This window comes from Onychostruthus taczanowskii, unplaced genomic scaffold (assembly GCF_017590055.1).
Source record: "Onychostruthus taczanowskii isolate IOZ18803 unplaced genomic scaffold, ASM1759005v1 scaffold5, whole genome shotgun sequence".
Classification (NCBI taxonomy): domain Eukaryota; kingdom Metazoa; phylum Chordata; class Aves; order Passeriformes; family Passeridae; genus Onychostruthus; species Onychostruthus taczanowskii.
Window position 1 is genome coordinate 141155 of NW_024502568.1, and position 16627 is coordinate 157781.

General features: G+C 37.0%; 1 protein-coding gene across 1 annotated transcript in view; it reads right to left on the reverse strand.

The window, feature by feature from the left end:
- TM9SF3 (transmembrane 9 superfamily member 3) overlaps positions 1–16627 on the reverse strand; it is a 46841-nt gene that overhangs the window by 28672 nt on the left and 1542 nt on the right. Inside the window, exons 2-3 of the mRNA XM_041415290.1 lie at positions 9810–10005; positions 3241–3363 (exon numbers count right to left, since the gene is read on the reverse strand). Of these exons, the coding sequence (XP_041271224.1) occupies positions 3241–3363; positions 9810–10005 (319 nt within the window). The remainder of the gene's footprint in view (positions 1–3240; positions 3364–9809; positions 10006–16627) is intronic.

Consider the following 16627-nt stretch of genomic DNA (forward strand, 5'->3'; position numbering starts at 1 on the left):
ATTAATTTATGCCTAGTCTCTACTGAAAATACAGTACTTATTACAGGGCTTGAGGACTTGTAGGGCGAATTTTAAGAATTAGTGTTTGTGCATATGTTTGGTATCAGTAAGCCGTAGCAAGGTGGAAAATCATAAAGAACATAAAGGATGAACTTAACTAAAGCTTGCCAGGAGACAGGAGGAGTGCCATGAATGCATCTGGATGAGCCCAGGGAAGGGAATGGTATGCTTTAAGAATAGAATTAAAGAGAAGTTGCCTAGAATTCTCAGCAAACATTAGCACCATCTGAATCCTTTTCTTTTACACTCTTCACAGGGAACTTTATTTTGGTAGCACTAAAAAAGGATTCCAGCCATCTACATTTAGGGAACAAAATTTTGGTTTAATCCAGCTACAAGATGCGAAGCAACAATTAAAAAAAACAGGGTATTGGGTCATACAGCCTATACAATGCATGCTGGCCAGTAAGGTTCTCAAGATAGGGAATCCAAACAAAGTGGATCAACATGATAGCCTTCACACAGTAACAAAAAAAGTAATTCAGCACAAGCTATTTTTAGTGCAAGCTGAGAGTAACCAGTTCTGGACACTGTCCTCATGAAACCAAAAAAACCCTTCTCAGTATTCAGAGTGTTTCAGAGAGGCCATCATAACTACTTCAGTTCTTACACCCAGGTATCTTAAGTAGTCCTAACAGTTTCCTTCATTATAGTTACTGAAATTTAGTAACTATTTAGAAATAGTTACAGCTATGCAACAACAATCAAGCAAAAGATATTTGCTTTCTTCAGTGTCTCTACCTGCCACATTACATGGTACAAGACAAGTCTACACACACAAAGGCACCAGCAAGCTGGCAGAGGCATGTGTACAGTATCATTCATGCCATATTCATAACAGAAACAGTTGAAATAAAAACTGTTCAGTTAGCAGCAAGTCTCAGTGCTTTATGTTTTAAGCAGCACTCAGAGCCTGAAACATTTCTGTTGCTGAACACAGACCCAGGCAAACCAAAATTATTGCAGACAAGATATATTCCCAGTTTTCTTCACTGTACTGGGAACACAAAGGTCCAAAATACAAATTCAGTCTCGCAGATAAACTCTTCTGATTGGTTCAGGTGCATCCATGCCTTTCCCAGTTTTCTTCACTGTACTGGGAACACAAAGGTCCAAAATACGAATTCAGATTTGCAGATAACTCTTCTGATTGGTTCAGGTCCATCCATGCCTCTCAGCCCCCCACCAAGAACTCATTTAATTTTTTGAATAACAGGATAATATTGACCAATCTGCAGTCCTGCTACTTTTACCTAAACCCCAGGAGACACAGACCAAAACTGTCAGCACCACTTGCTTTCACACCTGATGCCAGATAATATCCTCACATAATATTACCTGTACCTATGATCCTGCAGTCCCCTATTACATAGCACAGCTTGAGATCCTGGTTCCAAACTATCAAAAGCAGCTTCTTAATATCTTAGAAAGAAGATACCTAGATTCCACATGTTTCTATGCCATGCATAGAAGATTTAGTAAGTATGTTTGTTCTCTGGCATTTTAGATGATGAAATGACCAGAAAAAGAAATCCTAAAAAAGAAAGCCTCCAAGACTTGTTAGCCACATAGGATTCCAAGGAAGTCAGCTTAGCATCCATCATCCTTGGGCAATTCAAAGCCTACATACCTAGCACTAGTCCAGAAAAATAATTCACTGGTCTTTAGCTAAAAGGCCAAAGCCATAAAAAATATTGTAGCAACAACTGTCACTCATGCATGCTTTTAAAAAGCCTACCAGCAATTGCACAAGCAGTACAGTAAAGGTCACATAGAGTAATTCAGGTCTACTCTAAGCCTGGCTGCAGAGCCATTACACACAATAAACAAATCAGCTGAAAAGAACAGAATCAATACTTAAGTACTTCTCTTCAGGCATTATAAAGGTATCTCTTAAAACAGACACATCAAAACAAAACAAAAAAACACCAGACCTTCCTGACCACCAGATAAATAATAAATAAATAAAGTGTTAATATTTCTGCCATGTTTATCAGACAGATATTTTCTAAAACCAATTAAAATAAGAAAGAGCTAAAAAAAGCACCCTTTGTCAAAATGAATCAACGATAGATAGCATTATTCATACCAGCTATCAAAGAACTTCTCTTGCATGACTTGAACTGCATTTTGTTTAGTTTGGGCAGGTTTACCTCTTTCATGGAGCACAGGCAACAAAGACCTTATGGCTGTTTTTAATTTCCTTTCAGTTTATATCTACAACAGGGAGATTAGGCCTTGGAGAGTTTGGTTGGTTGCTATCAGTGCAAAGTGCAATCTGCAGAGCACTCTTTACTAGGTATGTGACCACACGTTATGAGGGAGCAACAAAACACAGAGACCTTACGAGACAACAGCAATAATGATACACAGATTTTTATTCAAGACACAAGCATTCTAAACCCAGATAAATAATACTCAGCAAGAGAAATTCTGAGAACTGTAAAAGAATAAGTAAAATAAAACTCCATATAAACACAGACAACAAAGCAACACTGTTAACAGCCACTAAATTACCATAAAATTAAACAAAACAGTTTTTGCATGACGAATAAAGAAAAGTAGCAACATAAAGCTTCAACTCTCAAATAAGCTTGTTATTCATGATCACAATAACATGGACCTTACAAGTAACCTACCTAATTACCACTCACTTGAACAAATCTAAACCTAAGACCTTAGTGTTATTAAATCAGGGCTTTAAAAACAAAACAGCTTTTCACTGTTTTTGTATTTTGCTAGTACAGCCATCCTACTGTTCTTTCAATGCAATAAGCCTTCAACTTATTTCACACATAATTGTTTAGTTTGGAAAAGACCACTGAGATCACTGAGTGAATCCTATGACCCAACACCATCTTGTCAACTAGACCACGGCACTGAGTGCCACATCCAGTCTTTCCTTAGACACCTCCAGGGATGGTGACTCCAACCCCTCCCTGGGCAGCCCATTCTGTGAAGAAATGCTTCCTCATGTTCAACCTAAGCCTCCCCTAGTGCAGCTTAAGCCTATGTCCTCAACTGCTTTAATACATATTCTTGTGAATTTAACTTGCACGTAAGTTTCATATTCTTGTGAAATTGTTGTAATGAAGCTTAGTCATTAAATGACTCCATGAAACCCACTAGTACAGGACTTGAGTAGGTGCAAAACAGTCATTAATGCATAATACCACTCACCCCATATTGGCAAGTCATCAATATACATCTGGTACCAATAGTGATTTTTGATTGCATACACAAATGCATCTCTTCTTCCCTTGTCCAAGTCAACTTCACAGTAAGTAGTCTGCATCACATCATCTGCAAAAAATTAAAGCACAGTTGAAGATGCATTAATGAGCTGGCTCAAAGTGAGGGCAAATCAAATGGAGGAATGAACAGAGCTGAAGTCTCCAAGCCCTCTTGGGTATCCTCAAATAGATAACAATAAAGGACATTTTGAAAGGAACCATTAAAGCAAATACAGGATTGTGTTCAGAAATTTACACTTCAGCATGCAGAGGCTCCCCACATACTGGACAAGGAACTTCTTTTGCTGCTTCACTCACACTAAATTAAGGTACAAAAGCTGACAGCAGATTCACCTGAACAGATAATGAGATCGCTCTAACAAGATGTATGAAATTATTAACAAATACCTACAGCTGCTTACAACATTATCTCTGTTTTAGTATAATCAACTCCACTGACTAGGAATAATGTTTGTAAAAAAAACTAAAAATTTTTAAAGTTCTCAGCAATTTTGAAGAAACTACCCTAAGGAAGAAACAAAGCAATCAGAGTAAAGACAAAGAAAAAAAGAAGACAAAAATATGAATAATACGAAGAACGCTACCCTAAGGAAGAAACAAAGCAATCAGAGTAAAGACAAAGAAAAAAAATATGAATAATACGAAGAACACACAAGAGGCTGCATTTGGAAATAAAATAAATTCACCTCTTTCAGCCAGAAAGTTATTCTTCCCCATCTACAATTCCTCAGTTACACTGTTAGCAGCCATTCTCTTACATCCCAGTTTCCTTCCCTAATGTCTCCTTTTCAAGTGAAGAAAGATTAAAGGCCTCACATTTACAAGACTTCAGACAGCAACAGAGACAAGCTCCCTCACCCACATGATAGTAATTGTATTCATGCAACAAATAGTGAAACACAGTAAAAGTAAAGAATTCCAGTTTCTCCTCTTTTTGTTCTCACTGGAATTGAGGACCCATTTCAGTAGACAAAATTAATTTCTTCCCTAAGTACAGCTCTAATTTGTATCAAAATTCAGCTTACTTTCTTTGATACACTAACTACAATATAAAGCCTAAAAGGAAAATCAAATCACCTGCACAGAAAAAGCACAAGCAAGCAGAATATTTTTTTACATGAAACATAATTACTCTGATAACAACAAAAGTCAAAATATGCCAGTACATCTGGTCAACAAAACTTCTTTTCTGGAGAAAAAAAGAGTAACAAAACCATTCAAGCCAACAAATGTACCAAGAAGACTTTCAGTGCCCATACTGGTATATTTAAGAGAAGGAAGCCATTGAAGTTGGCATCACAGCTGAAACAGACATACAAATTCAAGTTTGCACTTATCCCTCTACTGAGCTGGATCCTGTGCTTTTGGACTATGTTTCCCCCCACCCGCAAAATGCATCTCCTTGGCACTTTTTCACTTTAACATATTTTTAAATTGTCTTGACATTAATTAAAAGGGAAAAAAAAGCTAACACACAAACCCCAGAATCATTATTTTCTCGATTTGTTGCTAAGTAGAGATTCTTCCCAAAATATCTGGCACTTCACTGTCATGCTATGTTCAAATAAAGGATAAGACCTTTCTAATACTACATTTTTTGACTCAAATGATTGTTGCACACATAGATCAATAAGACATGAATTAAAATACAGGTAGAAGAGAAACTGATAGAAGCTGCTGAAAAAAGTATTTCCCAGGGCTGAAGCAAGAAGCCTGTTTTGGAGAAGTATTATGGGGGCCAGGCTGGCCTTAGGTGACTCTCTGGTTCCCAGCGGTATCAGCACAGGTTGGTTAGACTGTAAACTACTCTAAATTACTCCATGGGCTTTCAGACGGTGGAATTTGCCATTTGTTTGTTTGTTCTACCAACTGAAATGAGCTATTCTGCATATAATGCTTTAGGATATAAACAGAGACGTTTAAAAACAAAAAGACTTTTAAAATCATGTATAATCAAATATCATTTGAAGTGAAACAACTGCAATGACACAAGGCTGCAGATAGTGCCACAAAAAAAACCTGCCTTCAGTCATTTTTACAGATCTTATTTCCAGCATTCAGAATACCAGAAGACATCACAGAGATAGTATACTCACATCTGGATTAACTGTGTTACAAGTTACTCCAGCGCACACATACAAAACCCCAGCGGTATCATGAGAAACAATCTCACTCAAATTCTTGCAAAACACAGGCATGACACTGCATATGGAGCACGATGTCAGCCATACTGCACAGCACAGTTCCTCTCACCTCCCTCTGAAACAAGTGAAGGACGACAAGTGCTCCTTTCTCCAGCCACTGACAGCTGAAGCTGTCATTTAGTCACAGGACAGGGACGACAAGTGCTCCTTTCTCCAGCCACTGACAGCTGAAGCTGTCATTTAGTTATAATTAGGTGGTCAAGCTTAAATCCACTGTTAAATGATTAAATGAAAGTATCTTAGAACAGCATTTGGTGGCTGGGGAACCTGATGTCTATTTCATTACAGCTTTACCAGACCTAAGGTTTTGCATATGTTAGAGAATTCTTATCAAAGTTATGGCTGGATGTGTATCCAAGAGTTGAGTGAAGTTAAAGGCAGGTTCTGTGGTGCCTCTGTATCAGGGATGTCAAAGAAGTAATACCTGCTATGTAACAAAGCTTCAGGAATGTCAGTAGCACATTTAAGAAATTTTTTAAAAGCATGACTCATTAGAAAAGCAAGTGTGCTTAGCCAGATTTCAAGTTTCCTATGAACAGTCAGATCAATGGGGTTTTATTCAAACACGCGAACCATATGAAAACCTCATCATATCTAACAACACTAAATGTCATCCTTCTAGAGGTGTTGCAGTAGAAAATTTGGGTGAAGAACATTAGAAATATGGTAATTTAATAACACTTCTGAAGAAGTACAAAATGCAATTTTGTTAAATCATCCTTTCCCTCTTTAATTTAATCTTCTCTAATTGCACTGTATGGTAATATAAAAAATAAATTTTCAAACTGAAGTCACTATGATACCAATGTTCAATACATTTAATAATTTACTAGGTCTCAGGTGTAACAGATTATATCACTCAAATACTTGAGAAAAGAACTTGACATATTAATTAAGAAGCATTATTATCCTAGATTTAGCTTGACAAGATAATTAAACCAACCAAAAACGTAGAAGTTATATTACAATATGAGTGTATGTCAATAATTCATTTCTTCCTTCACACAGGTATTTATACAGATTTGAGACCTGTGATGTAAGAACAACATTGTTCATATTGTAACAAAAGGAAAATACAACTATCTTGTATGGTTGCATGTATCCTTTCATATGCCACACTTAATACCACAAGAAACACTACTTAGTGGAGACTTAAATACATTGTAGATTTGCCTCACCAGTCACCACTGTGAGAGTTCAAGTGGAAACCTCCACTCTCAGAAGGGCACATTTCTGCAGAATCATATTTTTTTTAATTCTAGGTCAAAAAATACAGGCAATGCCTACTGATTCAACTCCCAGTTTTACTTCCACAGTTTAGTAAGTCAGCTAATAACAGCTGAAGCCTAAACAGTTCTTTGAATATGAAGAACAACATGCAGCTTCACGCTTACCTCCTACTGCTGTCCAGTCAAACAATGTTGAGAAGGGAAATTATTTTTTATTGCAGAACCTAATTTATGAGAACAATTCTATTTCCCTTTTACTCATTTTAGAGGATAAAAACCTAAAAGTATGACTTTCAAACCTAATTTTGTAAATTCTTACATATCTAATTTTGTAAACTCATACAATAAAGAGAAAGAAATGCCTGCAACTGTTAATCTTGTCATAATGCCAAATGCACATAAAGAAAAGCACAGATGCCTGTTAACTCAGAACTTAGATATGATTCACATATTCATGAAGAAAATCTGTGCAAGTTTATTACTTACTATCTTAATTATTTCAGCTGCAGATTTTAAATACTCAACACTCCTTCAAGCTGTATCTTTTACTTAAGAATACATGAATCTATTGGTACCAACCAAGCATCTATCTGTTAACAAAAAGAAAAAGGAACACAAAAACCAACCAAAAATCCAAACCACCACAAAAATACCAACAGCCCTGTTTCAATTTAATTGCAGCAACTTCTGAAACACTGATGCATAGTTGAAGCCAGTATCAATCACACTGAAGTAAGATTTATCCATTACAAAAATATTATTTCTATTTCACTGATATAATCTAGTTACAAAAAAAAACCCCAACAAAACACCACTTCTGCACAGAACAAGGTCTACCCCTAAAATGTCACCAAAAAACTGAGCCACCATCACATTTCAACAATCTAACTGGAAAGGAATTCTTTACACAAATGCTAAACTTTAGGGACTGGTCTATGAAATCCAAATTTTACAATACATTAATTGGATACAAACTGTACTGGGTTTATGACAACTTTTAAGCCTCTAAAAAATGAATTTAAGTATTGCAATCCTCTGCTCTATTTCTTTATTTTTCAAACCTGTGTATCAAGGGGATTTGAATTACAGGAATTTTACATAATTTCATATTAAATACTAATTTAATACTAAATAATTACTATTACAATTAATTTATTCTTGTTACTTTGAAATGCAGAAAAATTGATACTTCAATACTTTTAACAGCAGATTAAGGATAGTAACACAGAGTTGACTCCCATTCAGATTTCATTTCATGGACCACTGCTAGAAATAATAAAACAGCTCCTGATGCAGAAGCTGCTGGAAAACAGTTAACAGCAAAGAGATTATTGTCTTCATCTTTTAGCCAGAGGACACAGACTGCAAGAGAAAAAACTAGAAGTGCACATACACAGCTTCACCCAGCATCTACACAAACCTAGTAATCAACCAGCTGGCATGTAGCACCTGCCTTACTGAAAACACCTGACCTGCAGCCACTGTGGTGGGGAGTTCAATTCTCCGCAGGTTCAACACGGATTATCAGACTCCTTAACTCCAAGGTGTTAATAACAAGAATTAAAATTTTAAAAATTCTGTGGCATTGGCCACATCATAGCAGTAAACATCAACTCACAAACCTTCTAGTCTTTTCAATTTGGTGCTGCACCTTGAGAATGCTCTTGTCACAGGAATAAAAGAATCTCTTTGTAAAGTTGGGGTACTTAAAGGCAGTAAAAATTACACATCAAACTGGCTGTACAAACAAACATTTACCATATTCTGATAACAGGAACTTTATTAATCTTCAGCAATATGCTGAATTGCTAGCAGTAGCCTTCACTGTCCTTTCCATTTTGTGTTTCTGAGGACATTCTATGAGGTTTCACAAGAAAATTACTTCTCCCACATTGAGTAAAATTTTCAGCATGCTACAAGTGTCACAAACCAGTAGTAGGACTGTTTCCCAGTGTTTGTATAGATACTCTTTCTTTCTTAAAAGATTAACTCCAAACTACTTTAGTGTGGCAATGCAAATCTATGCAAATCTAAAAATTATGAACAATTTAAGGTATTAACCAACTTTGTAAAAATCTTTTATTCAACTTATCCTGCTGCTAGCAAAAAAAAAAAAAAATCATTAGGCACTTTATTTTCCAGATGTCCAGTTTTGGATAAACTTTTACAGCTTACAGAAACTAAATCCCACCTGACTGTAAATGCTGAGACAAGAGATACTATGCTTAACTTCTCCATCCAGTTAAGCACTAGTGATGCAATGAAGTGCAGTGTTCTGGAAAAAGAGATACACAGAAATACAAATTGAATTAAATTAATAAATGTTAAAATTCAAGAGGCCAAAAGAATCTGTTATTATTTGAAGTTCTGCAACTACTAGCTACAGATATCTGAAAGGACACGCACACAGAAATTATGCAATAGAAGACTCAGGCCTTGATACCAAGAAATATATTTGCAAAAAAAGTTAAACATCTTTTCTGGAACAGTATGGCAAGATGGAGAGGAAAAGGAACAACAGGAAAAAAACCAACTAACAGCTTCATCCTGTCCAGCCTGACTGGCATAAGATGAGTTAGAGACAGTACTATAAAGGTATTTGACAGTTATTTTAAACTAGAGAGTAATCAGAAGGATACAACCATCAACTCTGTATTGAGGTGGAACTTGGAGACGTTGAGCCCTTGCTATTCCTTTGCAATTGCAGTGAGTCTGCAAGTATTCATCATCACAGGAAAAAAACTACATCTTCAGAACTGGCGATTCCAGAATATTAATTCCAGTAAATAATCAAACAGGCATACACTGAAAACGAACGTGGTTTTACTTTGTAAAATGATACAAGTTACTTCAGAAGCAATATCTGCTGCAAGCATTCTCCTCCAAGGGCACATCGATGGAAACTTCACTGTAAACTCAAAAGCCAGTGGTAGTACCAATCAACCACACAAAATACACTCAGCTGCTAGCAGCAAGAAAATTTTAGTTAGTCTTATTGAAATATCAAGTTTGAAGAGTATGTGTATTTTTTTAAGTGACTAAATGCACTTTGAATCACTTACCTTTAAATTTGATGTCAAGACCACTAAACTCCAATTCAACTCCTTGAAGTGCTTCCCCTAGGGTTTCATGGTAATGGCTGATGCTTTTTTTTGATCCCACACAGAAAGGGAGAGAGAAGTATTTGTATGTTTCCTGGCGATTGTGGTAGGGTCCTACAGTATTCATCCACAGAACGACTTCCTCTTTATCTTGGTACTGAAAGACAAAGTTATTGAGTTAGATGAGAAGCCCAGCAGAATAAAAATGTTCAAGAAGCTCTTATTCATATTAACTAGCAGGGCAGGATTGCTCAATCTCAGGCAACAGCCACATTTAAAGACAGCTGTCTTTTGCATGACAGGGACTCTATGATGACATTTCAGCCTGCTTTCATAGAAAAAAAAAAGCCAAGTTGATCGTACAACAGTTTCTTACAGCCTATCAGTGAAGTATCATATGAGGGGGATTTAAGAAAGATGCAGAAGATGTAGCGAGCAGAAGTATTTAAAATAAATAAGCTTTTACTAATTTTGTAACAACAGAGATCAGAGTTAAAAGCAAAACTCTGCTTATCTCAGCCGAAATAAAGGGAACACCATATAAATGTCTTGTTAAACAAGATCTTAGCAAAGTAGTCAGGAAATCTACACACACTGACAGATATTTTGTGTTTTCCTAAAATGCAGCTCCCTTTCTTTTTAGAAAAGGTATAAACTGCATTCAAAATTCCCAGAAGAGCACAATGCCTCACAGGAAGCACTAAAATTAAACTGTTGCGTACCTACAGTAGCCAAGAGCCAAAGTCAGACAGAAGAACTGTATTTTGATGCATTTCCAACATTCCCACAGTGAAAAAAACAGAACAGCAAGAAGTCTGGTGGCTGCCACAAAATTCTCTCTGGGAACATTCCCTCTTCACTTTCCACAGTTATTGTTAGCCAGGAAAAAATATTCCTTGCCTAGGAGCCAATAATTTTTTTCAAGCCCTTATTACTTCTGAACAACAAAAAAAAAAAGTACTTAAAAGTCATTAATCTATCAGTAGCCTAGGAGCCAATAATTTTTTTCAAGCCCTTATTACTTCTGAGCAACAAAAAAAAAGTACCTAAAAGTCATTAATCTATCAGTATTCAAATACTGGACAAATTCAGGAAAATTAAATAACATGAAATAATAATTTGCATTATATCTGTATGCATCTGGATGAGGTATCAGATTTGCTGATTACTACACAAAGACTCTCACACAACACTTCACCTTTAATTTCAACAGACTAAGAGGGACAGGGACAGCAATATAACTTCTAAGGCTGGAAAAAACCCTACTTATATACACATAAAAGCAAATCACTATACAGGTCCTGAATTTTTTTAGGTACAGAAGTATAAAGTACTATTGTAAGACCAAAACACGGACACAGAACGCCTTGGAGAAGAAAAGAAAGCAAAATGTTAATTAGACATAACTATTCTATAGTGCACAGCTGAAATACTAAACACAGTTCTGTATCTCCCTTTTTAACAAATGAACAAAGGTTCTTCAACTCCATTTATTCTGAACAACCACAGACACACCAAGACGTCAGTGCAGAAATGAAATGAAAAAAAAAAAAATTCAGATGCAGTGTTTAAAAGTTAAACTCAAGGATTTAAACAAACATGCTTCGGAAAATAATTTAGTCCCTTTAAACTAATACAACATCTCAATTAAAGGCTCAACTTTTTTGTTTTCAAAGATGTACAAAGGTCATTCCAGCCTCTTACGTGAGTGATTTCCAACAAGAAACTTAAAATATCTTACTAATTTCATTCTGAACTGCAGCAGAGACCAAACACTTATTGGTTTCACAAACCAGCCCCTTTGCAGAGCACACACTTCAGAGCATTTCTGACAGGCAAAGAATGTCAAAGAAGTATCAAATAAAAAGTAAACAACAAGAGAAAACAAGAGAAAGTACATTCCTCCTCTCTGCCAGCAACCAGAAAGGTTATACGAGTGCAGCACAGTTGTCCAAAGAAAGTTGGTAAAGATAACAAAAAGAAAGCAAAATCCCAGTTCCAATCCCCTCAGCTGCAGAAGCAGACAGTGGAGTCTGCACTTCGAATCCACCTCTAGCTCTTGCCAAGAGAGCATGGGACAAGCTGGTCCATATCTCTTCCTAGCCTGTTATTTCTATCATGTCTTCTGTTTCTTCCTCTAACAGCTGCAGAACATATTTCCAGCTCTTTCTCAAAATGGTCTATACTTGTCAAGAGCCCACTTTAGCACTACTCGTACCAAACAGCTTACATGTGAGCTGACCTACGTCTGTGTTTAACCCTCAGTAATAGAATATGACAACATCCTTAGGTCTGTCAGTTCATCTCTGACTGCCTTAATAAAGAAAGCAGTGACCACTGCTTTTCTCAGCTGTTCCTTTCTGACATGCTTCATACTGAGCTCGGACCTCCACATTTTTGGAACTCGTGACAGACAAGGCAGAAACCAACAGATTAAGAACATAATATGCAAAATCTTGCTATGTTTTCTGATCTACCAATGTAACTAAATAGTAATTACAACATCTGCAATAACAAATCTGGTCTTTGCTTGTCTCTTATCTGCATGGGGCTTAGTCCTTCTTCAGGGCCTACTACAAGTTTTTCCCGCAATGACTCCAAGATGCCATCAACCTACTCTGGAGAGAAAAGGGGCCACATCAAACAGATGCAAAAAATTCAGTCTGCATTTATTACTTCCTCCTTTCTCACAACCACCCCAGAAAAGCACGAGATAAATCTTTTCAGGACTGCTACATAAACAAACACAACACCTCAGCCAGCCCAGGCTACACCTCACTCACACAGTCCTTAGGCACAGCCGAGAGTCTCCTTTCACCAGGTGCTCCCGCTGACCTCCACTAATTAAGAGCATTGTAGTTAGCAAAACAACTTAAGCACCTTCACCTTAAATTTGGGGGTGGTGCCTAGCAGAAACGGAAGGACATTTTCTTGTCTCTCCATTTGTTGGGTTTTGCTCATTGTCAATTATAAGGATGAGCTTTCACATTTAAATACACTTCTCTGACATGACAGATCTTATCCTTGCATTCTTAGCCTAGTGGTAGGGTAACTTGGTGGCAAGAACACAGTGCTATTAAAGAGTTCAAGCGTGGCGGTTTGATGTTGGTTTTTCTGTCTGGTTCCTTTTCTGTTCTGTTTCATTAGGGCCTTCATAATATCAAAAAGTCCATAATAAATAACAATGCCAACACAAAGGAAAACTTAATTTAGGCAAGACAAAGCACTAGAGTATTTTGTAGGAGACTGTACTGTCACCTCTTTATGAGGGCTGCAAAGTTTTGAGAAGGCTTACATATAACACATCTTTCAGCAAAAAGGTCACGCTATGAGAGAGAGAACATAAAGTAAGCCAAGATGAACATAGTAAATGACAAGGCCAAGAAGGTCAACAAGTAAGATGCTGTAATCTGTACTCTGGTGTATCTCAGCAAACTCTTCTGGTTTTGGTTCATATGAAGGGATAATATACTGCATGTAGCTCAGAGATCCCAATTATATTCACAGACACAAGCATTTAACAACTTTGTCACAGTGCCACAACCCACATAGTTCAGTACTTCCACGTGTGAGAGAAGGCTACAAAACACAATTTTATTTATGTTTCACTTACTGTAATTTATGAAAAAATGTCTGTAAGCTTCACATATTTTTCTGCACTAAGCTTAATTATCAGCTCAGTAATTTCTGTGGCTATATGGAATATATAATTATATATTAACAGATGCAGCCTGAAAACTCTCAGCATAGACTCAAGTTACCTACCATACAGTTGCTAAGCTAAGGGAGAAAAACCTTCAGAAACTTTTTTCTGTAATTGCCAACGAGGTGGTGGAGGACCAACCTGCACCTCAAACACAACTACATATTCTCTACAACCCTCATCACAGCTGAGGACATCTGTTCCACAGCAGCACAATACGGTCACACTGCCTGTTCAGAGCACTGGGCTGCAGGGATGTGCCTGTGCAAGCTAAAATCACATCCAACCCATCTGCAGTCCTTCCTTGCTGCCCGTATTGATGGGTCCACTCTAGCTCCCTGCAGAACACTAAACTGGCAGGAGCTTGTGTAGTCTGACAAGGCCAGGAGTGCATCTCTTCTATGTAATACAACTAGTGAAAAACTGGGGGTGTGCACCACTCTGAGGCTTCAGATAAAGACAGTTTCCATACATCTATACAGTTTAGAAACTATTCAAGGATAGCAATACTGGCACTGCCTTCAGTACAGTGCATTCTTTCCTGTTACCCAACAGGGTACAGGGCACTCATGGTGTGGAAAGCAGCTTTACGTTCTCTTTGCTGAACTGCAGAAATTAGCATGCTAACCCTAAAAATAGACTATTTATTCTACAAAACAATTAAGGCTAGATTAAGTCAGTTACAGAAAGTTGCAGAAAAAGATATCAGACTGTTGCTGATATTCTTCTTTAAACCAGGAAAACACTTTGCAAAAAAATTATGGGAGACAAAAAGAGGATTGCAACTGCCAAATATCATGTGATGATTCAGCAAAATAAATTCCAATCAAGACAGTTTCTTTCAGAAAATATGCAATTTTACTCCTGTCCTCGCAGTGAAGTCTGGAATGACATGCTCCACAATGCACATTTTTCAGGGGGAAAAAAGAACAACATTATTTGTTACTGGCAAAGCAAAGATGTAGAAGCAAGAGAAGAAATACAGGAGGCAGCAAGCAAGACTCACCTGGCAAATAATATCCCAGGCTTGCAGTCCTCGGCATCTTACAGATATTCCATCTATGGAGCACTGTGATAATACTCAATGTTTGCAGCTCACATCCATATTAAATCCACCCTATTAAACTGTGTATTTCAGCCTCATGCTTGCCTTTGGACAAAGCAGGCTATTTCCAGTAACATTTCTTTATTTCTCGCTGAATTTCAGGCCTCATCAAGATGTGTCTAGAACTGTACCAGTGGCACAGGCTGAACTTCTGTACATGCAGTACTTTTACTTTTACACTTCCTAGATGCACGAGATTGCTCAGGCACACCACGTCCTGCTTCCATGACATTTATTTCACCTCTTCAAAATGGAAACACAACTTCAAAGAGGAATCAGGCCGCTCATCTGCGCACAACTTTACATGCAAATAAGTATTTTACATGAACTGAAATGTTTTCCACGGTGTTTCTCTAACTGACAATTTTCAGATACTATACGAAGTTCCTAATTTTACATACTAATTTTAAATAAGCCTTACATGCTCAGGGTTTTAACATATTTGATCGGTGTATAAGTCAAGCAAAACCGCTTTTCTCAACCATTTTAAATTAGGAATTTTGCTATACAATATAGGCTGGGTTTTGTTTACTTTTCAATGTTTTTAATGTATATCTATTCTTACAGAGCACAGACAACTAAACTGAAGCAACATTAAAATTAAAATGCTACCTACTCTCTAGAGCATTCTCCCGTAACAAAAACCACAGGATATTTCAGAATGTTTTATGGTTTGTCTATTACATCATCAATTCCAACAAGTCTAGCAACAGAAGATGTGAAAGCAAAGGCCAGGCAGGAGCCCCCCAATCCTGTTTCTGCAGGATCAGTACACATTGTGATAAGGCCACCCGCGCCCCATTGATACCATCACTTCCACAAATAAAAGGACAACTGTCAAAAAATGTTGCAATTTTTATAATATAGGCAACGAGCAAGTATATTACATGCTCTGAAGCATGAAAATAAGTTAAAGAATCACCAGACAAGTTTTCAGTTAGTTCCTGATAAACTGTTCTGTCATGGTCTGAAGTTATGCTGCTGTACTGTCTTTAGACAATGGAGATTTTACATACTGTGGCAAAAATTTCTCTTCACTTACTATTCATTTTGAATACCCATGTCTTTATCTTACAATTGTATTTACACTGTTCTTCGACAACGGAGATTTTACATACTGTGGCAAAAATTTCTCTTCACTTACTATTCATTTTGAATACCCACGTCTTTATCTTATTGTATTTACACTGTTCTTTCTCCAAAGAAAGGCAGATGTGATTTTTAAAGTGCAATTCAAATTTAAGATAAAGGATATAAGTTGTTGATTCACTGACACTATCCATACCTAATATCTCCAGAAACAATAGCTGAGACCTAGAGCTTCGTGCAGAGTCCTCTCACAATTACCTCTTACAGTGTTTGCTTAGAAGTCCACAATCATAAAATAAAGGACAGGTGTAATACATATTACAGCACACACTGCATACTATTCCATGTTATAGCAGCATTAAAAGCCTAATGCAGCACTTCTGTATGTCCAACATGCTGAGCAGTGACAACACCCTGTTCAGCTGTGTCAGGATGCACCAGCACACCTTCCCCCAGGGACCTGCACACCAAGGAAATGGAAGGATAAGGATAAGGATGTGTATTCCTACCAAGAGTTTTCGAGTCTTAAAGTCAGTGAAAATTTAGTCTGAGATCACCAAATCCTAAACTTCCCTTCCACTTCTCCAAAAGTGAGCAGAGCCTTCTTATATTCAAAGCACTTTGAATATAAGAAAATTAATCTCCCAGCTGAAATCATATTTAAAACTGAAATTCACTAAAATGCAGTATTTAAGGAATATTTTCTTCAGGTTATCTTAACATCAGTACACTAGTACAAAACCCTGGTCATGCTTCATTCATGCTATTAATGCTTCCACTCCAAGCTCTCACACAAGATTAAAATATCAAAATACCCAAGCAAGGAGACAGCCTTCCAAAAAAAGGTAACTGTCTTTCTACACCAACTATTCCTAACCTATC